This window comes from Malaclemys terrapin, chromosome 3, assembly GCF_027887155.1.
Source record: "Malaclemys terrapin pileata isolate rMalTer1 chromosome 3, rMalTer1.hap1, whole genome shotgun sequence".
NCBI classification, from domain to species: Eukaryota; Metazoa; Chordata; order Testudines; family Emydidae; genus Malaclemys; species Malaclemys terrapin.
Genome location: NC_071507.1, coordinates 60,305,111 through 60,328,013, shown reverse-complemented (window position 1 = coordinate 60,328,013; position 22,903 = coordinate 60,305,111). Strand labels below are relative to the sequence as shown.

The 22,903-nt window shown below is 44.1% G+C and overlaps 1 protein-coding gene across 1 annotated transcript in view; it reads left to right on the top strand.

Annotated features, from left to right (window-relative positions):
- DNAH8 (dynein axonemal heavy chain 8) overlaps positions 1-20,685 on the top strand; it is a 581,193-nt gene extending 560,508 nt beyond the window's left edge. The window contains exons 90-94 of the mRNA XM_054024546.1: positions 4,651-4,807; positions 8,551-8,703; positions 8,804-8,993; positions 19,629-19,750; positions 20,398-20,685. Of these exons, the coding sequence (XP_053880521.1) occupies positions 4,651-4,807; positions 8,551-8,703; positions 8,804-8,993; positions 19,629-19,750; positions 20,398-20,685 (910 nt within the window). The remainder of the gene's footprint in view (positions 1-4,650; positions 4,808-8,550; positions 8,704-8,803; positions 8,994-19,628; positions 19,751-20,397) is intronic.
- The last annotated feature ends 2,218 nt before the right edge of the window (positions 20,686-22,903 follow it).

The following is a 22,903-nucleotide window of genomic DNA, read 5'->3' as shown; positions in this document are numbered from 1 at the left end:
ATATACTGCTTCTATCTTTCCGCATCAAGATCTTCTCGGTCACTGACTGCATTTTTCATTGAAACAACCTTCTACCCTGATGTCAACCATTCAGGGTGAACAGTTATCACCCACCTACACCCAGAATTTGTTGACAATGAATCTTCTGATTTATAGATCTCAGTTCAGGGTTCTCCTGTCTGTTAGGCAAGACAGCATTCTCCTACTTATTCTGAGGGAATAGAGGACAGATGACCTTGTCTCCCACCTACCTGGGGTGACCAACAGTGGATGCCTCCTCCTTTGCCTTATGGGCCACCCCAGGGGCCTTATTGGGTCCCCTGGGCTATGCACCACCAAAAATTCCTAAGAGGGCCAAGTCACTCTCACAGGGTGCATAGGCAGACCCATTCCTCTGAGCCCTCACTCCCAATTTGCCAACAAGAGCCAGTGGAGGAGATCTTTGAGAAGCAGGAGGCAAGGGCTGACAAGGAGGTAACACCTCACACAAGTATTTCCAGGTGAGGCTGTAGTTCCACCAACACCTTCCATAGCAGATGACTTTAGACAATTTCAGGAGCTGATGAAATGTATCATGGATACATTTCAAATCCCTCTAGAAGAGATCTAGGGCTCTCATCATAAGCTCCTGGACATTTTAGATACAGTACTTCAGCTCAGCACGTGTGGTGCTCCCGGTGAATTAGGTTTTACTAGAGCCTGTTAGGACCACTAGTTTTGATGGCTTGGTGGAGAGCCTGAACTATCCACTCCACAGGAATCTACTGCTGCACTATCCACCCTCCTTCCTTCCTGTGGATACTATCTTTCCCATTTCCAACCCCCAGGAGAGAGAATAACATCTGACAAATAGTTTTTGGAGGTCATAACATCTGGTTATTCCATCCTTGTCATTGCCATTCTTCCCCCTCCCCCCTACGTCCCTTTTTCAGGGACCCTTCACACAATCAGTTGCTTTCTTCCACTCTTAGGGGTCATAGAATCAGTTCCAGTTCAGCAGAGGGGTCAGGGTTTCTATTCCAAGTACTTTCTAGTCCTCAAAAATAATGGGGATGGAGACCAATATTAGAACTCAGACATCTAAACAACTGCATGAAACAGCAGAAATTCAGGATGATGACCCTTGCAGCTATAATTCCCTCCCTAGATTCCAGGGATTGGTTTATGACTCTTGACCTTCAGGTCGTGTATTTTCATGTCACAATTCATCCCTTTCACAAGAGGCATCTTCATTTTACAATTGACCATGATCACTTCAAGTACCGTGTGCTTTGCTTTGGTCTCTGCTCTGCACCAAAGATATTCTTAAAGATCATGGTGGTTATTGCTGCCTACCTGTGTCAACTAATGATTGTCTTCCTTTATCTCTATGATTGGTTTTTCAGGGATGAGTCTTACCAAGAGGTCCTGTTGGCAGTACAAATGACATGGTCTCTGTTCCACAGTTTAGGCCTCCAACTCGATGTCATAAAGTCCACTTTGACACCAGTATAGCAGATAAATTTCACAGGAGCTTCTCTGGATGCCGTGACAACCAGGGTTTACCTACCTACGGACAGGTTCATGTCCTTAAAAAAAAATCTCATTGAAAAGAATCAGATAAGTTTTCAAACCTTGGCAAGAATTTGTCTTCAACTATTAGGTCATATGACAGCTTGTACCTTCATAACCCAACATGCGAGTTATACTGTCAGTGCTTCCAGGGATGGCAAAGGACAGGTTTTGTACAGAACAAACACCATCTGGACAAGCAGGTATACTTGTTGGGTTCTGGAGTCACTCAGTTGGTGGAAGGACCTCTCCAAGGTTTGTGTGGGAGTCCCTTTTGTTCAGGCTCCTCCTATCATCATTATAACATCAGATTCATCCCTCTTGGGATGGGGGCTGAGGGCTGATGAATCTTTTTCCACAGATTAGAAAGACTACTCCAATATGGGACTTAAAACTTGTCCTTAATTGCCTGAAGAAACATCCTGTCGAACCATTAGCTACGTGTTTGTTGCTGCACCTATCCAGGAAAACAGCTTTCTTGGTAGCCATCACTTCTGCCTGGCAGATCAGAGAACTGGGGCTTTAATGACAGATCCCCCGTTTTACAAAGTTCTTCAAAGAAAAGGTCACATTACAACCACATCCTAAGTTTCTACCTAAAGTGTCTTCTGAATTTCATGTTAACTAGACTGTCATCTCTCAGTTTTTTCCTGAAACCACATGAGACTAGGCAGGAAAATGCCCTCCATACCTTGGATATTAGAAAGGCATTATCTGTATAGAACCAAACTGTTCCAAAAGTATCTCAGACTGTTTCAGTTGTGAACAGATCCAAAGTATCCACAGTCTCCACCCAAAGACTCTTGAGGTGGACCTCCGGGTATATTATTTCATGTTATGACTCTGTCAACATTCAACCTCCTTCTAGAGTGTTATCTTGTTGGTCTCAATCTACTTTTATGGCATTACTCAAGATGCCCCAGTTGCTGAAATTTGCAGAGCTGCAACCTGGATTCCAGTACATATTTTTTCCAAGCATTATGCTTTGGTTCATGTCTTTAGATCAGATGCGGCAGTTGGCAATGGAGTTCTGTCATCAGTATTAGACTCTGCCTTTCAGCTTCCTCCCCCCTGTGGGGATACTACTTGGGAGTCATCTAAAGTGGAGCATGCATACCTTATTTAATGAAAGAAAGATTGTACAGTAACTGGAGTTCTATGAGATGTGTTTCCCTGTGGATGCTCTACTACTGGACTTCCTTCCCCTCTGCTTCAAAGTTTCCTCTGCAGGACTTTGCAGTAGAGAAGGAACTGAGGTTGGTTCACCTGTGCAGCCCTATCTAGCCTCAGTACAGTGCATGAGGATGTTTAAGGCACATGCACAGGCCAAACAGGCACTATTACAAAAAATCTCTGATTAAAGGCACATGGAGCTGTCGATCAATGGCGCATGGGAACACATACACACCTGAAGTGCAGAACCCGTGGGGAACACGTCTCTAAGAATTCCAGTTACTGCACAATGTGAGTAACCTCTCCTTTTGTTTTGATTTGGGGAGGGGACATATTTTTATATTTGCAATGTATTATTTTTAAAATATTTTTTGAATTGACATCATATAAAGGAACTGCACATAAAGGAACTGACTGCAATTTTGGGATAGTGGTATTTATAACCTGTTAGGAATTACATATGACATCCCGACTCATACGCTAACCTTGTACCACCACTCTTAGGAGTCAGAATTCTTTAAAACCTTGCACTAAGAATCTAAGACACAAAAGTAAATATTTCTGTCAGAAGATATCTTCAGAAAAGCAGAATAACAAGTAATTTCTCCTCATTTTTCTGATTTATAGTCTTTTTAATTTCATTCACAAACTGTTTATGCTGAACTGCTATAGCTGTTTGCTCCAATGTTATCATTTTTAAAGCTTAACTGCTTTGAGAGCAGGACTGGCTCTAGGCACCAGTGTTCCAAGCATGTGCTTGGGGTGGCACTTTTCAAGGGGTGGCATTCCAGTTTTTTGGGGCGGCACTCTGGCTTTTTTTTTTGTCTTCAGTGGCAGCACTCTGGCTTTTTTTTTTTGCTGGGGGGGGGGCAAAAAACCTGGAGCTGTCCCTGTTTGAGAGCTCACATGCATCCATCTTCCAGCACAATCTTTAGTTTCATTTCTTATATAACTATATATGAAACAAAGTAGTGGATGGAGATGGGTGTAATCTGAAGGTGGATAGGCAAAACTGACATGTAAAGTTATGCTCTGAGTCAGTATACAAGTTCTTGCTGTACTTGACTTGGAGGATAGGCAACGCCAGCCCTGCAACACCAGGATCGACATCTCTTGGTAATAAACTGGTTTTATTCAGACTCTCTCTTGTACATCCTTATGACTATGTAGCAGTATAACAAAAGTACTTGTGTGACTGTACTGGTGTTGTAGGGCTGGCACTGACTACCTTCTTTTGGGGTCAAGTATAGCATATATTTATTCACTTCTTTATATTGACTTAGAGCATAATCTTACCCTAGCACTGCCCAGGCTGTATTTATTCTGTAGATAGGGGATTTAAATCTCCAGTGCTGTAAATCCAGAAATTTTTACCATCAATCCTGTACTGCCTTATGAAAGAATGAATTTACTATTTAATAAGGGCCTTTACATCTATCCTTGTGTAATCGGGACAGTATGCATAGCTCTGCCCACCCTCACTCCCAAGAAGCAGCCCAAGGACAGTAATTCTTGGCCACAAATCCTTCTCTTCTTCTTCATGGAAAATAACTTGTTACAGCTCCTTGACAAATACAGATTTCTCTCCTTTCTCCTCCCCCAAAAGCCAGCACATTGGGGGAGAAGATTCAAGGCTTTGCTCTCTCCTTACCCTCTTGTTAACAGAATGGAATAATATCCCTGTGGAACCTGCTCTTCCTCCTATTCCTGGAGTAGAACTCTAAGGAGGTCACACAAAGGTCCTTTATCCTACTGCATGCTCAGCACTGGGAAACAATCTCTACCCTGAGGAGTTCACAATCTAGTTGATAACCAAATAGGTGTTTTCCATTTTCTGACTTCCATGATTCTACAAAGCATACAGTTTAGCTGTAAAGAAACTATGTAATTTATGAAATATTCCTAATGATTTAATATTCCTCTCAGATATCAGAGTAACACCGCAGCCAATGTTCTTGACACCATTACCAATATTCAACCTAAGGAAAGTGGAGGTGGAGCAGGAGAAACTCGTGAAGCCATTGTATACCGATTAGCTGAAGATATGCTGGACAAACTGCCTCCTGATTATGTACCCCATGAGGTAAACTAGTCTGGGTTTTTTAATTTCTTCTTCAAGTGATTGCACACGTGCATTCCACTCTTGGGCGTGTGCATGCCCTGCACATAGTTGCTGGAAATTTTTCTCTCAGTGGTACCTGTCTGAGTGGTTTGAGTGCCTCTTCTGCTGTGTGCTGCTGATGCTAGTGTAAAGGGCCCAACCAATCCCGAAGCATCTCAGTTCCTTCATACTACCCGTGACGGTCACTGGAACTGCTGTTCTTGCTTTTGCAAGTACTTTCAGTGGACTGTGTTCTCCTGTATTTTATTGTAAATAGTTTAGTATTTGTTTAGTTAATTAGTTAGGTTTTTACCCCATCTGAGGATTTCAGCTGGTTCCTGGTGCCAAGGGATGCCTCAGTTATCAGGCCTTAAGCCCCGCATTAGTGCTATGTCCATGAGTGACCTGCACTCAAGTTGCTTGAAGTGCCTCAAGGAAACTCATACTGTGGGAGTGTTGCCAAACCTTGCAGGGACTTTAAACCTCACACAAAGAAAACCGTGAAGCCAGGTTAAAGTTTCTACTCATGGAGGTGGCCTTGACCCCTCCATTTGAGCCAGGTTGGTCAGATTCAGCACCAAGTGCCTGAGTCCCAACACTGCTCACCATCCCCAGTGCCTAATAAGAGGCATAAAAAGCAGACTGACAAAAAGAGGAGATCCCTGGCACAGGGATAGAAGTAGACTGCGGTGGTAAAGCACTCCTCTGCTTTGGTACCACCGAAGATGGCATCATTGACTTCAGTGCCTAGGGACGTTCTGTTGAGTCTGTAACCAGAGGGAGCTCCTTCCACCTCTGTGGCATCACACCATACTGACACTGTCTCAGTACCAACCATGCTAGAGACGTTTGAGGCTGCCAGGAACCTCCTGACCCTGTTGGTGCCTGTACAAGAGTTGATGCTATTGGTTCCAGTGCACACAGAAGAACCACCAGAATCACTACAGCACTCAGTACCATGTCAGCCTCACATACTCCTGACAGCTCGTCCTTTGGTACCACCAAAGGGAAAACCTGTGATGCCTGCTTTCCCTGCAGATTTCCCTCAGTCACCGGCACTGTCTGGAATAATGCCTCCAGGGCCAGTGGAAAGAGAATCATTGTCTTCCAAGTCAGAGGTCAGGTCCTACATTCCCTGTCCTCAGAGCCACGCTCACTACCCCTCCTCCAGAAGTTTCCACCCTTTCATGGATCTGGTCACAGGAGTACCATCAAGCGGTTGGCCAGGAGGTCACTGGGGGCCTATACCTAGCCAGTGGCCTTTTGGAATTCAGGGGGCTTTGAGCCCATTTCCAGATCCTATTCCAGGCACTCCTATTCAGTGGCATCGGAATGGTGTGTGCACCTACCCACCGGGTAGCATCTGTTCCTGACTCTGGTACCAGGCCAAGTACTGGACATCAAGAGCCAGCTCAACAGGACCCTGCAGATCAAGAAATGAAAGAAGAGCATCCACAGGCAATGCTGGCCTCCTCTTCCTCTTCCCTTAAAGAAGCAGTCTCGGGGGAGGGAGGGACATGTCGCCTCCCCCAGTTGACTATAAGGTGCACCAGGAATTGTTAGAGAGTTTCCTTAAGTCTATACTTACAGGTGGAGGAAGTAAAAGAATCCTCTCATTGCCTGGTTGATATTTTAGCTACTGCAGGTCCTTCAAAAGTGGCCCTGCCTTTCAATGAGGCCATTATGGTCCCAGTTAAGGGTCTATGGCAGACCCCTGCAACCCTTTCCCCCACTTCAAAAAGGGCTGAGCACAAGTATTATGCACCTGCCCAAAGTTATGAGTTCCTTTACTCTCATCCCTTTACTCCTTTCTCCCTGGTAGTGTCTGCTGCCAATGAGAGAGAAAAAGCCTGGGGCATCTGGGCACAACCCTAAAATCAAAAGATTAAAAAAAGTTAGATGTGTTTGATAGGAAAGTTTGTTCTGTTGTGGGGTTGCAGCTCAGGAGTGCAAACCAGCATGCACTTTTGGGCAGGTATGACTTTAACGTATTGAACTCCATGCTAAAATTTAAAAACATGCCCCAAGAGGATGCTAGGCAGGAGTTCTCCTCACTAGTGGATTAGGGAAAATCAGTGGTAAGGGCCTCACTACAAGCTTCTGTGTGTGTGGTTGGCTCAGCAGCCAGGTTTATGGCTTTCACAGTGGCCATGTGTAGGAGCTCCTAGTTACAGTCCTCCAGGCTCCTGGCGAAGGTCCAACAGACTGGTCAGGACCATCATTTGGAGGGATCCTAGCTCCTTTCAGAGCAGACTGATGCTAAGCTCCATGGGATAAAGGCCATGAGGGCAATATTAAAGTCCCTTGGGTTGCACACCCCGTCCCCTTCCAGGAAGCAATTCAGGGCTCAGCAACCCCTTCAGTATTCTGCTCCAGCTGTACAAAAGGACCTGCAGAAAAAGAATAGAGGTTATAGGCACAGACCACCTCCTGCTTCTACTTCTGCATCAATGCCTGCCCCTCCTAGACATCCAGTTTGTTCCAAGCAGGCATTTTGATGGGACACTCAAGGATGCCAAACCCCATTCTTCTTTTGTTTGGAAACCACCTTTCCCATTTCCTCAGTGCTTGGTCCCATATCATCACAGACTGTTGGATGTTAAGCATTGTAGAAGTAGGATACACCCTCCAGTTTATTTTTACCCCTCCTTCCCACTCTTCTTCCCAGTCCCTCTTCAGGGACACCTCACACGAAGAATTTCAGGTCCAGGAGGTTCAGTCTCTCCTTCAGGTAGGAGCCACAGAGGAGTTTCCACAGCATTAAGAGGGAAAGGTTTCTACTCCCATTATTTCCTAATCCCGAAAGCCAAGGGATGTCTCAGATCTATTTTAGACCTGCGTTGGCACAACAACTATCTCAAAAAGATAAAGTTTCGCATGGTCACCCTGGCATCCATTATTCCCTCTCCGGATCCTGGAGACTGATATGCCACCCATGATTTAAAAGATGCATACTTTCAAGTATCAATATACCAAGGGCATATTCATAGTGAAACACTGACATTACCAGTTCATGGTGCTTCCGTTCGGCTTGTCTGCAGCTATTCGGGTGTTCACAAAACGTATGGTCGTGGTATTGGCATTCCTCAGGAGACTAGGAGTGCAGATCTACCCTTATGTGGATGACTGGCTAGTCATGACTCAGTCCAAACCCCAGGTTATATCCAGCGTGGCACTGTTACCACAAATCTCCAATTACAAGCGCAAGGCATCAAGCCAGCTAAAGTGGAGCACCCACAGAGGTAACCACCTCAAAGAACCTCAGTTACTGCACAAGGTGAGTAACCTTCTCTTCAGTCATGGTTTCAGTGGTTGGATTGTATGAACCCATGTGCTTCACTATCACTGCTTACTTTCACTGTCACAAATATTCCCCTTCCTCAAACTTCACCAGAGCCTTTTTGCCTAACTTCCTGCTTTGCAGATCTAAGAAACCATATCCTGATGCAAACTCAGCCATCTAAGGAGCTGTTACAAGATCCTTGATTATTTCTTGTCAGAATCTCTTAGAAAAAGATGGATTCAATAAGAATATTTACTGACTTCCCTTGAATCCCCCTTCATCCCTCTAAAAATCCCACTGGGTTGTGTTTCCACAATCCCAAATCACAGGCCTATCATTTATTTTTCTCAGTACTAAAAAAGCATTAAACTACCATATAGACAATACTTGCAAAACTTCAAAATTTAATTGACTTGTTTTCTCTACATTTCCTGTATTTTAGGTGAAAGCCCGTTTGATAAAGATGGGACACCTTAATTCTATGAATATTTTTCTTCGTCAAGAAATTGACCGAATGCAAAAGGTTATTACAATACTCCGAAACAGTCTGAATGATCTTAAGTTAGCCATAGAAGGAACCATTATTATGAGTGAGGTGAGTATATGCATCTTTATCATAAAAAAGTACTCACTTTATAACTAACACATTTCAGCTGTTTCAGTTAATTCATATATTATTATTTTCACTTTTTCAGAATTTGAGAGATGCACTTGATAATATGTATGATGCTCGAATTCCTCAACTGTGGAAAAGGGTATCTTGGGATTCTTCAACGCTTGGATTCTGGTTTACTGAACTCCTGGAAAGAAATACTCAGTTCCATACCTGGATATTTGAAGGGAGACCAAATGTGTTTTGGATGACTGGATTCTTTAATCCACAAGGTAGGAACTGGCAGGATTTTGCTAATATTTATAGTACAGTGTATTATGTTTAATCACAATTTGATGCATTTCACTATATATGTCATTGAATGTAGTAGATGAAAATGATGAAATAATGAGAAGTAGTTGTTTTCGTCAATTCAGGAGTCTGGGTCATGGACCTAATGTAGCAAAAATTAATAACATAGTTTCTAAAGGAAATATATTTTTATTTCCTGGTTTCCTTATGAATTGTAACCTTTCATCTAATTTTAAACTGCAAGTTGCAAGTACTGGAGAGTTGCATTCTGCTGCAACAGGTGATTTAGAAACTGCACAGTAGCAAAAACAGATATGAGCACATTGTGGGAACCAGTTTTGTACATTGTAGAGAGATGTTATTTGTTGGCTTGTTTTAACCAAGATCAGATTGGTTCATTATAGGTAGGAGGTGGAACCCTCTCTCTTTCATTCTATGCTACCAGTCTTACAATGTAAACTCTTTGTGTCAGGTAATATATTTTATTAATATACTCTCTGATTTGTAAAGTGTCACATACATTTGCAATATTACGTAAACCGTAGTAATGAAAACCTACTATGTAAATATTCCACCAGGGACACATTTTTTCTTGACTTCTCAGTGGCTATTGGCACCTTCAACCACTTCATACATCTTGATATCCTGTCCTCTATTGGTCAGCTTCTTGCGAGGACATTGTTGCAAGCCTCACTAGATGTCACTGATACAGCTGCCCGCTCCATCTCAACAGCAGCGGTGATGCAGGGGCTTCCTGGCTTTACCTTTCTGGCTTTCCAAGGGAGGTCCAGTTCACTGTGAAGGACCTTCCTTTTGAAGCATCCAAATTCTTTGCAGAAAAGACAGATGAATCCCTCCCTACACTAAAAAAATTCCAGAGCCATTTTGCATTCACTGGGAATTTACACGGCATTATGAACCCCAACAGAAAAGACAGTGATTACAAAAGCGTATACCAGCTGCCCCACATCACAGCCATCTGCATCTAAACACCAATTTTGGTGTGTTGGGTGAGCCCTGAGTTCCCACACGCACTTTTATTTGCTGCAACAACACAAACATCTCCACCCCTTTGTTAACTGCCTTCCCAGTTTTGACGAAAAAGAGTAACAAATAACCACAGACAAGTGGGTACTGGAGATCATCATCTCCACAGGATATTCGATCCACTTTACCTATCTCTTTCCCTCCTGCCCACCCCTCTTCCCGTCCCTCTTCAGGGACCCTTTTACATCAGGAAACAAACTGTCTTCTGAACCTAGGTGCTATAGAACCAATATCCACTCAACAGAGAGGGAAGGGCTTCTATTTCAATTACTTCTTGATACCGAAAAAGATCAGCGGTTGGAGGACCATTCTGGGTCTAAGATCACTCAACAGATTTGTAAAGATACAATGCTTTACTTTACAATGGTTACTTTGGCAGCAATAATCCCATCTCTAGGCCAGGGGAACTAGTTCTTGGCCCTCGACTTACAAGATGCTTACTTTGATATCACAATCCACCCATCCCACAGAAGGTTTCTAAGAAGCACTCTGAGACAAGACCACTTTCAATACAAGGTGCTCCCATTCTGTCCATCATCTGCACCCAGAGTGTTCTCAGAGTGTTCTGTAGTAATGGAACACGTTCACAAACAAGTAATTACAATATTCCTATATCTAGGCGATTGCCTGCTCAAAGCATGCTCCTTTGATGATGATTTGAGGGCCACACAAAAATCTATGGACCTTTTCCTCCAACTGGGACTACAATTAAACATCCAAAAGTCCACATTAACTCCATTCATTCATAGAGGCCTACCCAGATACAGTAGAGGCCAAAGCTTTCCTTCCATCACACAGGTTCAGTACCTTAGCCAACTTAATCTCAACAGGTCAGACCAGCCCTCAGATCTTGGGGACACGTGGGACACGTGGCAATGAGCACCTTTGTAATAAATCACATAAGACTCCACATGCGCTACCTTCAGGGATGGCTCAGAACAGTGTACGAACAAGCACACACAGCTTAAACTTTTAGTGATGCTCTTGTCAGTCAAAACCTCCCTCGACTGGCAGAAAGACCCTCACAATGTCTTTGCAGGTGTTCCCTTAACTCAGCCAACCCCAATGTTAATATTGACAACAGATACATCCCTATTGGGATGGGGAGCTCACCTGGACACCCAGGCTATCTAAGGCAAAGGGTCCCCACTTGAATCCACACTACATATCAATTTACTGGAACTCAGAGCAGTCAGGAATGCCTGTACACATTTCCTACCACTGATCAGGGGCAACATATAAAGATTATGGCAAACAACATTTCGTATGTTTTACATAAACCACTAGGGAGGAGTAAGATCATCTTCCCTTTGTGCTGAGGCAGTGAAACTCTGGAATTGGTGCATCTGCTACCACAGCAACATCTCAGCAGCTTACCTCCTGGACATAGAGAACACTACAGTAGACACTTTCAGCAGGAACTTTCCCAGGATCATGAATGGAAAATAGACCCTTCCATTCTTCACAGCATATTTCTATGTTGGGGAGTCTCAAAAGTAGACTTATTTGCTGCAGCCAGAAACAAGAAGTGCTCCCAGTTCTGCTTCAGGGCCAGCCTGGGACATCACTCTCTTTGAGATGCCTTTTTCCTACATTGGAACACAGGTCTCTTCTATGTCTTTCCACCAATTCCTCTAATATCCAAAGTCCTGCTCAAGACAAGAAAAGAAAGAGCCAGGGTTATACCTATAGCTCCCACATGTTCAAGACAAACATGGTTTCCATACCTTGGCTCAACTGGTGTCTTACCTACCAATCACTCTCCAGCCTGTTCCTCATCTCCTCTCTCAGGATGCTGGCTGGATCCAGCACCCCAGCTGCAGGTTCTCCGACTCAAGGTGTGGCTCCTCGATAGTTCCAAAGCTAGGAAATGATCTGCTCTGAGGATGTAAAGATGGTGCTGCTACATAGCAGGAAACTAACTACTTATCACATGTATATTCAAAAGTGGAAGAGATCCCAACTCTGGTGTGACTCAAGACACATTACTCCTACATCCTCTCCATTACCGCTTGTGTTAGATTACATCCTAGAACTAAAAGGGTCAGGATTATTGCTAAACTCCATAAAAGTGCCTCTCACAGCTATCACCACCTTCCATCATAAGATAGATGGTTATTCTGTTTTGGTCCTCCTACAACAAGAAGGTTTCTCAAGGATATGAGTAACCTCTTCCCACAGATCTGGTGCCCTACTCTGGCATGGGACCTCAACCTTGTCCTGAGGTGTTTTATGAGGCCTCCCTCTGAACTCCTGGCCACCTGCTCTCTTCTACACCTCTCAACAAAAACTGCATTCCTAGTGGCCATTACATCTGCTCAGAGAGTGGGAGAGATAGGCGCTCTAATGGCAAAAACGAGGTTACATTATGACTGCACCCCAAGTTCCTACCAAAAATATCTTCAGACTTCCATATAAATCAGCTTATCCACCTTTCAGACTTTTTTTTTCTGAAACCACACCAGGAAAAAAGGGAGGTGATTTTACACACACTCTATGTCAGGAGAGCATTAGCCTTCTATTTGGATATGAGTAAACCCTTCAGGAAATCTCCCAGACTATTTCTCTCCATTGCGGACAGATCGAAGGGATCCTCAATCTCTAAACAAAAACTGCATTACCCATTGCTATCACACTCACAACCTTCAACCTCCCTCTAGAGTTTGAACTCACTCCACGAGATCTCTCTCCACTTTCATAGCCTTTTTCAAGGACGTTCCAGTCACAGAAATATGCAGAACAGTGACTTGGACTTCTGCTCATACATTTGCTGAACATTATGCAGTCACTCACAACTCAGCTTCCGATGCTATATTTGGCTCCACTGTTTTATCCTCAATCCTAGACTTGATTCTGAAGCCCCACCTCTCTATTAGGGGCCCTGCTGCAGTCCCCTAGAGTGGAGAGCACCCATAGGGACACTACTCGAAGAAGAAAAGGTTACTCACCTTGTGCAGTAACTGTGGTTTTGCAGATTGTGTGTTCCTAGGCATGCTCCACTACCTGCCCTCCTCCCGTCTGCTTCAGAGTTATTACCAATGAGATCTGTGATAGAGAAGGAACTCAGGGTGGATTGCCTGCACAGCGCTATCTAGCCTTGATGAAGGGCATGAGACTGGGAGAGCACATGTGCAGGCCAAATGGATACTGCTCCCTAAAATCTCCAATCTGAGGCACAGGGGGTGCGAATACATCTGGAGTGGAGCACCTATAGGGACACACATCTCAAAGAACCACAGTTATTGCACAAGGTGAGTAACCTTTTCTTCTGTCTAGGTAATCTTATCCATTCTCACAGGTTTGACTGCTGTCTCTAAGCCAGTGATTCACAAATCTGTTTTTCTATACTGTTGACCTTTTCTTCCTTTATTCTGGCTGCATTTCAGCCTGCCTGTATGACATCTCCATGTAGTTGTCTCGCTGGCAGTATAAACCAAACATGGCTAAAACTCAGCTCTTCATCTTTCCTCCCAAACCTTCCCCTGTTCTTCCATTTTTAGTAACCTTTGACAACACTGCCATCCTCTCAGGAACTCAGGGCAATAATTTTGATATAGTTTTTTACTCCCCTTTCTCCAGGACATATCCAACTCTTGTAGCCTTTTCTGCTGCCCAACATCTCCCACAATTCTGATACATATGAACTATTCTCCTCCTGTCTGCCGTTTCTGGAGGTAGTTCAAAGCTACTGCACAGCTTGTGCTAGCCATACTCTCTCCTCCTGCTTGCTGACAGATCTTCTGCATCCAGGGCAGCAGTCAAGTGGTGATTTGCTTCACTCCTATCCTTTTGTTTTAGATTTTTTAGTTTTAACCATTTTTCAGGCAGTTAAAGTGTTTGTATTTATTTTCAAGCCTCCCAGCCTCCTCCTGGGCTGGGATCTGAAGAGTCCGAAGCCTCCGGCCTTCTCTGCCCCCTTTCAGGGATGGTAGAGCAAATACTGGATTCTGAGCAGCATGCTGGTCACAGCTATCCAGAGCCTCCACTGCAGCACCTCCTAGCTGAGATTATCTGCCCCCTTTCAAACAGGCAGAGCAGCCATGCAAGCACTGGGCAAAATCCAAAAGGTGCTCTGTATATGAGAAGTTTCAGAGTAACAGCCGTGTTAGTCTGTATCCGCAAAAAGAAGAACAGGAGTACTTGTGGCACCTTAGAGACTAACAAATTTATTAGAGCATAAGCTTTCGTGGACTACAGCATCCGAAGAAGTGGGCTGTAGTCCACGAAAGCTTATGCTCTAATAAATTTGTTAGTCTCTAAGGTGCCACAAGTACTCCTGTTCTTCTTTTTTCTGTATATGAGGTAGCTTTTTGAGGCTTGGTAGAAAGTAAAAAATGCCCATCCTACATCTAGCCTGCTGACCCTATCTCTGCTAGGGCATAGGGCTCTGAGTCAGGTAGGCATGTTGGGTCCCTTTCCACCCAAAAAGACGCAACTCAACAACAGAAAAACCTGACCAGGAGACATAGAGCACAACAGGGAGCGGCTCTGCGGATGAGTAGGACTTCATAAGTCCATTCATGGGGTAAGTCCTTGAGCAACAAATGACCATAAAGATAAGTCCTTTTCTGTGCTACCAGTCCCCACCACAAGTCCTAAAGTGAGTCCTACAATCCCTGGGGAGAGAAGCAAGGCTCCTACAAAGCTCCCCTTCCTCGCACTGTGTATCGGGGGATTTTCATGATACTCTGGCATACATTCTGTAAAACCCAGAGATTCCCCAGGTCCCAAAAGGTAAAAGCCAATATGCCCTTCGCAAGGTAGGGATTACTATTGTTAATAAACAAGTGGGGGTGGAAATTGGGATTAGACACCCTTCTCTTTTGCCTTCTCCCCCGGGGGACTGTTTGCTGGGGCTTTTCTCCTCCACAGAATCTCTTAGTGCTCTGTACCAAACTCACTACCCATCCCTCACCCTGCAGCATGTATGGGCATGCAGAGAAGTCTATCTCTTGGGCAGTCATGCCTCAGGCTGCAGCCTAATGGAATTTGTGCCTATCTGGCTTTCAGCCCAAGGAAAGGGGCTCAGATTTGAGGCAGCAGCAGAATGGGAATTGTGACTTCAAAACATCAGCCACAAACTCTTGCTCTGCCAGGGAAAGGCAGGAAAGGGTCTGTCCCTTCCCGCTCCACATTAAAACCTTTAGCACTTCAAGTAGCTGTGACAAGAACAGAGGCACATGAGGATTCACTCTCCAAAAAGCTGCACCATTTTGGGATTACAGAGGGGTAAGAGAAAAATCCCTTCCTGTGTTCAATATAATCCTGATTTACTGAGTAAAGCTCCAAGTGGTACCAGGTTGCTCCTATACCACTTACTTGGGTGCTGGCCTGCCTGGGAGAGCAGGCAGGAAGCCTTTCAGGCTCCTGGGTACAGCTAACCAGCTATTTTCACAGTTGAGGTGTGTGTACCCCATGCCAGGATGAAGGGCTAGGAGAAGAAGTACCACACATGAATTTAAAAAAACCCAACCAACTACAGGACTTTTCCAGAACAGGATGTCAGTCGGTGGCTTTCAAAAAACTCATTAATATTAGAAAATATCTTCCTCTTGAAGCTTTATTAGATACATGTTTTCCTGTTGATACTTCCTTTGGGGGCATCTTAAGATCCAGATGAGGACACCTGATTAAACTGATTAACCTGAGTAAAATGTTTATATAAAAAAAAGAAATTCCATAAATGTTGTGAGCCTAAGGTTCGTGCAGCAGTAGTTCCACCAGTGAAAGACATATTCACACCTTCAGAAGGGGACTTCCTTCCAAAAGAGCCCATAGACCATAACAATGATGATACACTGCACAGCAATTTCAAAGCCACAGCCGTACCTGTTTAGACGGAGAGTATTTTCATATATTTAATAGGAAAGCCTTCTTAATGGTAAACAAGCAGCTCATCTTCTAAGGGTATGATCCTTGCTTGGAGTGAGATGTTGCAGGTCCTTTCTTGGTCAGAGCCTTGATATGATTTGTGATGAGCAATGGATTCTAACTTGGTAGCTACAAGGATGTCATGTTACACCCGTGATAGTGCATCCAGACTTAGAGCTGAGAGCTATTGATGGATACATTAGATAAATTAATAGCTGAGACTACAGAGAAGCTTCAACTCTCTCACTGTCAAAGCCATCACAGCAGTCCATTGGTTGCTATCAACACCCAGGGTATCCAAGAAGGGACTAAGTACCCTGGCTGGGCGGGAGAGGGGGGAATCTGAAGCAGAAGCTTTCAAGGAAACCTAGATAAATCTTCTGATCTCCCCTCTCCACCCAGAGTCTTAGGTGGCTGGTAGTAGTCACAGTAAGGCACACACTGCCACAACCCATATTTTGGATCTCTCCATGTGCATGGCTTTGCAGTAACACAAGGAAAAGCTCCCTGATTCGCTTGACAAACATAATTCACCTGGGACTGGAGACGGACACTTTGGTGACAAAGATCTACCCATCACTAGACAGATTCCAGAAGATCCAGGATCTAATATCAATGCTGGACAAGTGAATGAAGCCAACCATAGCTCAATATCTTTAGACATTAGTCCTTCCGGTCTCGTGCATATGAGTCTCCCCATGGGTAAGGTCACATATCATGTATCAGAGGGGTAGCCTCAGGTGTTAGTCTGAATCTGTAAAAAGTAACAGAGGGTCCTGTGGCACCTTTAAGACATGTCTTGCATCTGAAGAAGTGAGGTTCTTACCCATGAAAGCTTATACTCCCAATACTTCTGTTAGTCTTAAAGGTGCCACAGGACCCTCTGTTACTTGTCACATGTCATGTGTCTCCCGGCCTTTCTTTGGAGGGTGTGGGACTGTGAGGAGCTGCACTTGCTGGTGGTACCAAATCATGATTAGGTGGCTGGATCATGATTCTCCTCCATCTCTAGAGTCCTCTGTGGATGGTGGCCCTGACACAGTGGTGGTCTCCTTTCCAGTAGACAGTAACTCAGCCCTCTGGCCAGGTCACCAGTTGAGTCTGCCCTCTTCTGGTAGCGGGGGGATAACAGTCCAACAAAATATGTAAGTCCAACATCCCCCACAAAACAGCCTTCAGCCTACATACAGGGCTCTAGGGGCGGCACACCCTTGTCTCAGAGCTTACAATGTCTCTATTCCCCTTAGTTCAGGGGGTAGAGATTTGTGCCCCCTTTGCAGGAGGTGAATTGGTAGGGGAGCCCAGGCCATCCCTTCCAACTGGGCTCCAACCCAGGAGCCCTATGAGAGGCAGCAATATCAAACACTCAGGAGTGCTTCAGAACTGCCTCCTTTGGTCACTTCCTACCACTTACCCACCCGGTCCAGGTTGTGGTCAGAAAGCCTCGCAAATGATCCACCAGACAACAGAGTGAAGGGTTCCCTAGGGCTTAGGGAAAGGCTGGTTCTCCCCTAGGGGCTGGGGTAGCTGTTGCCTGTAGACTTCTCTCCTGCAGCCAGGGCTTCAGCTGGGCCCTTTCTCAGGAACTCCCAAGGTAGTTCCTATCCTGTCTGCCCCCTTCTGAGCTATCTGGCTGTCTTTTAAGCTCCTCCTCCAACTGGAGCAACTCGGCAAGTGTGGCGGGGTGGAGCCACATGGGCCCAAAACTGCTCCTTTACTCTTTCTATTCCAGTGTAGGGTTTATATAGCCCATCACAGGGACCATTCCCTGGAATGCATGCAACACCTGGTGCTGGTTCCCAACCAGATGTTGGATCTCCTAAGATGACGGACAGTTCCACAGAATGTCCCATATGCGTTCCAGGTCTGCAGGTTGTCACAATGTACACAAGTCTGAAAGAATGGGGAGAACTTCAGGGACCAAGAACAACGTTGAATATCTGGAGCTCCAGGAAGGGAACTGCAGCATCAAGTTCTTGGAGCTCACAGCTGTCAAACTAGCTCTGCTAAGATTCCTGACTACCTACAGGGCAATCCCATCTTGGTCCAACCAGACATGTCCATGGTTGGATATATAAACAATCAAGGGGGAACAAAGAGCATAGCTCTACATGCAGAAACCATGGAGACAATGGAATGGGTAAACAAGACTCTCCCTTCCCTAAAGGCAAGACACATAAAGAGAGAGCAGAAACAAAAGGCAGACTGGCTCAGCAGATGCAAAGTCAACTACTTGGCATAATGCCTAAACCAGGAAGTGTTTACTTTGATCTCACAGATGTTCAGTCTCCCCTGTCAACCTTCTTTGACAATTGAAAGAATGCAAAATGGCTAGAAGTCTTCACCTGGGAAACAAACCCCATGGGGACAAATGCTCCGTTACACAGATGGCTGCAAGGCTTGCTATATGCCTTCCTGCCCTTCCCTCTCCTAGGGAAGATGATCCAATATAAGGTGAGAAAAAGCAAGGGTGATAGTGCTAGCTTTGTACTGGCCAAGGAGACCCTGGTTCTCTTATCCAATAAAATTCAAGCTGGAACCACAGTTAGATGATGATACCAGACACGTTTTTTCCAAGGCCCATTCCTCCATTCAATCTCAGATTGTCTGGCTATTGAAAGAAAAGTGTTAGTTGCACTTGGCCTATCTTCCAAAGTGATCAGGATTTTCCTCTCATCCAGGGGAATTTCCATGCTAAAAACCTATGCCAAGAGAACAACACTGATCCAAGGGATCCTGGAATTCTGGCCACTCTGGACTTTCTTCGGGAAGGTGCAGATAAAGGCCTTCAGTCCAGAACGGTAGCACACCAGGTATTAGCCCTAAGTAGTGTAGGTCTTTGCTTCTTGGTAGAATCCTCAGGTATCCAGATTTCTCAGAGCAATCAGACTGGCCAGACCATTAGTCAGACTGATATTCCCTAAGTGGGACCTACCACTGGTGTTGAAAGTTGTAACCACCCATCCGTTTGACCCTATGACTTCCTTTATTCTGCCCATGGAAACAGTACCCAGCCAAAAAGCAGTGGTGCACCCTAAATATCAAAAAAGCACTAAAGACTTACATCAAGCGTAACAAAATCCACAAGGAAATCGGGCTCGTTGTTCATTTCCTTTCATCCTGAGGTGCCAAGGATTTAAAGAATCCAAGCTGTCCAAAGATGCTGTCATTTGAATAGGAGATCCATCAAGTTAATGACCCATGATTGCTCTTAACTGTTTGTCATTTATCAACACCTCTAGGAATCCGGGTTGTTTTTCAATAGATCTGTATAGCTCTTGTGCTGTCTAAGAGTAAATTGTGCATGTTTAGAAATTCCTTTGTAGAATCTGTATGTTATTTGCATATGCTGTCCAATAGCCCCCAAAGAGGGAAATAGTAAACCAAAGGGTCCATAGCTTTGGTGGAACTCTGCGAACATGCAACAGCTACTGCGGAGGCTTGAGAGAGTTGGCACTAGTTTCAGGACCTAGGTAGAGCGTCACTGTCAAGAGGGGTGTCAAACATAGTGCCTGTACCTGAAGTGTGTGCCTAAAGGCCCAGAGCCAGTTCCTAAATTCTGCCTACCCCCAGCAAACCAAGAGCAGATGAGACCCCACATTTGGGTCCAGTCCAGTAGCCTCGGGAGTGTCCACTACCTTTTTGTTAGTTCTTTTGCTCAAGTGAGTTACACTAAATCCTGTGGCTTGACTTTTCAGGATTCCTGACAGCAATGAGACAAGAAGCAACTCGAGCACATAAAGGCTGGGCGTTAGATACAGTTACAATACATAATGAAGTTTTAAAGCAATCTAAAGAAGAAATCACAACACCCCCTGCTGTATGTATGACATATGAAGATATTTTTATATTAAATTCTGTATTTAATATATATTTTTTCATAATTAAGGCATTTCAAATTGCTAGAAGAAAAGTTGACACTGTATTCGCCTCACAGTTTTTACCCATTTTAGAAGTTAAATACAAATTACAGAAAATGTGAGGATTCTTACTTTCTCCTTTGCAACTTATGAAAATAAGGTATTAAAGAACTATTCAGATATTCACACTAAGCTATACTATCTTTTGGGTTCTGTGTTGAACTGAAATAGAAAATATCTGTGCTATTTGCTAAAAAGTGGGATAAAGATGCACCTATCAAAATGTAGCCATTCTTCAGCCATGGACTAATTATGGCATATATTTTTACCATTTATGTAAAGTACTTCAGAATGAATATTAGGTAGTATCTTCTATTTGGTGAACTCACTTACTCAACTAACTAATCTCCACTCATTTCAATCACATTATTCTCTGAAGATTTTTCAAATTATTTAATGTTAAATTATAAATTCAATTTTTTTCTTATTGCAGATCCTTCTAACTATAATACACAGGCTTATTTTGAGAGGCTTAAATTAATTATTCATATTATAAGTTAAACCAGATACCATATATGCATAACATATCTGCTCCCTCTTCACACAGGAAGGGGTTTATATTTACGGACTGTACTTGGATGGCGCAGGCTGGGACAGACGTAATAGTAAACTCACTGAACCTACACCAAAGATTCTCTTCACAATACTCCCTGTGGTGCACATATTTGCTGTTAACACAATTGGTCCCAAGGATCCCAAACTCTATGTTTGTCCTATTTACAAGAAACCCAGGCGGACGGATCTGACCTACATCACTGTGATCTATTTAAGGACAGTCGTATCTCCAGATCACTGGATACTGAGAGGAGTGGCGCTCCTGTGTGACATCAAGTAAACCCTGTCCTTCAGACTATGACAGAAACTTTATAGACTATGGCACATGTAACCAGTTATCAATATCCTAAGCTGCCTTTTTTCTAATGGTTTAATATTTTGCCCTTTGTCCATTATATTAAATTTTTCAATATGAATAATTTAAATGCCAGTTCTAAGAATGATTCCTTTCTCCCTCAGTCTAAAGAAGTTATTGTACTGGTAATGGAAATTTTTATTTCACTGGTGATGTTTTTAAGGTCAAGTATCTCAGTAACTGTAACATTTGAGAGTTTGCATAACGATACTTAAAAGCAAAGTAAAGATTGTTTTAAATAATAAAATTAGTGGAAGATGTTATTAAAAAGAAAAACATGCAGTTGTTTTCTCATTATTTCTGCTTCCTGCTATTCATATCTGGTTTCAGGGAGATTAGAAGAAAACAGATTGCAATACAAAACATTACAAAATGAAGCTTTATTTTACTCCAGATACAAGTTTTAAAAGCAACACTGGACAGTGAATCGTAAATTTGAATATTAAACATAACACTTTTCTGTCTAACCATGAGAGAACTTGATCCATACTTTCATGGTTCATTGCACAGTGCTAGACAATGTAGATGTAGCAAAACTGCACTCTGAATGTTAGTAAGCGATCCCCATGCATTTCCCTTTGAGCCATTGGATGGTGAGCAACAGGGGCGGCTCTATGTATTTTGCCACCCCAAGCACGGCAGTCAGGCGGTTTTTGGCGGCACACCTGCGGGAGGTCTGCTGGTAATGCAGATTCGGCGGCATGCCTGCGGGAGGTCCGCTGGTCCCACGGCTTCGGCGTAACCCGCCGCCAAATTGCCGCTAAAGCCGCGGGACCGGCGGACCTCCCGCAGGCATGCTGCCGAAGGCTGCCTGACTGCCGCCCTCCCAGCGACCGGCAGGCCTCCCCCCGCGGCTTGCCGCCCAAGGCATGCACTTGGTGCGCTGGTGCCTGGAGTCGCCCCGGTGAGCAATATGTCCTGTATTCAGTTTAGCTGATATATGTGTTGAGAAAAAAGGAGTCCTGATATGTGTAGAAAGAAACCTGGAAGAATCAGAGTAGAGTGCTGACTGGTTTAGTGTCAGTGCTACTGTAACTGAAATACTGGGCCAAATTATGTAGAGCTACTATTACTGCCCTTCCTCCATCCCAGTTTAACACTTTGCAGGTGCATAGACCAGAATTCTTGGAGTGCAGATCATAGTGTTCCCTACACTGCCTGGTGTACATACATGAGTGCAGTTAGCACTGAGCAAAAAGACAATCAAGATGTCCAATCTAACCAACCCATTTAATAACCCAAGCAGATTTGTGCTTGCCTGTAAGACTTTATTTTGTCTTACACAGCTTCATTCATCTTTGACAAATGTGCTATATCTCTTCCCTATAGAATTCAGAGGCAATCCGCTGTTATTGCTGGGGGCTCTAGGACTAAGTCCCACCTCTCATAGCAAGCCACCAAAAGTTCTGCCTGCAGTAGTGGAATCTTCCAGCAGTTCAATTTCTCTGGACCAGTTTGTTTTATCATATTAATTTTTGGGGGTTGACAATGGCAATCTCATTTCAGCTTCTGGTTTCTCTCTCCCTCCACTCAGCTGAGGAATCACCAGAGAACTGAGACTCTAATCTTCTGTGCTCTCTAGTATAGCACCTCTTTTGTAGGCTCCCTATGCCCCATCCCTGCAGTGGCAATGTAGTCCTACAAGCACTGAACCAAATCCAAGACATGCAGTTGTTTTCTCATTATTTCTGCTTCCTGCTATCTACTTTATCTACTTTAAGGCAGATTTTCAGGAGCTTCTGAGGATGAGCTATGACCTGTCTGCTGCTAGTCAGCCACCTTTGCTTTGTCACGACATAAGGCTTTGAATCCAACTGGCACGTTGGAGCCTTGTCCCTCAAAAAAGCCATGATTCTGCTGGGAAAGCTGAATCAGAGGAACCAGGATTCCCAAGGAGAGGACCCTACACAGCCTGTTGGGGGATAAAGTTTGCAAAACTCCATAAATTCCAGGTCTAAAAAGGCAAAAGCAAGGATCCCCTTCTTAAGGGGCTGTTATGTGATTTTATTCAGCTAGTAATGTAAAAATCATATTTTAAATAATTTCTTCTTTGCCTTCCCACCCAGGAGGGCTGTTTGCTGGGTGTTTTCTCTGTACAGGGACTTTCTCTCGGTACTATCAGGTTCTCTGCCTCTTCACAACC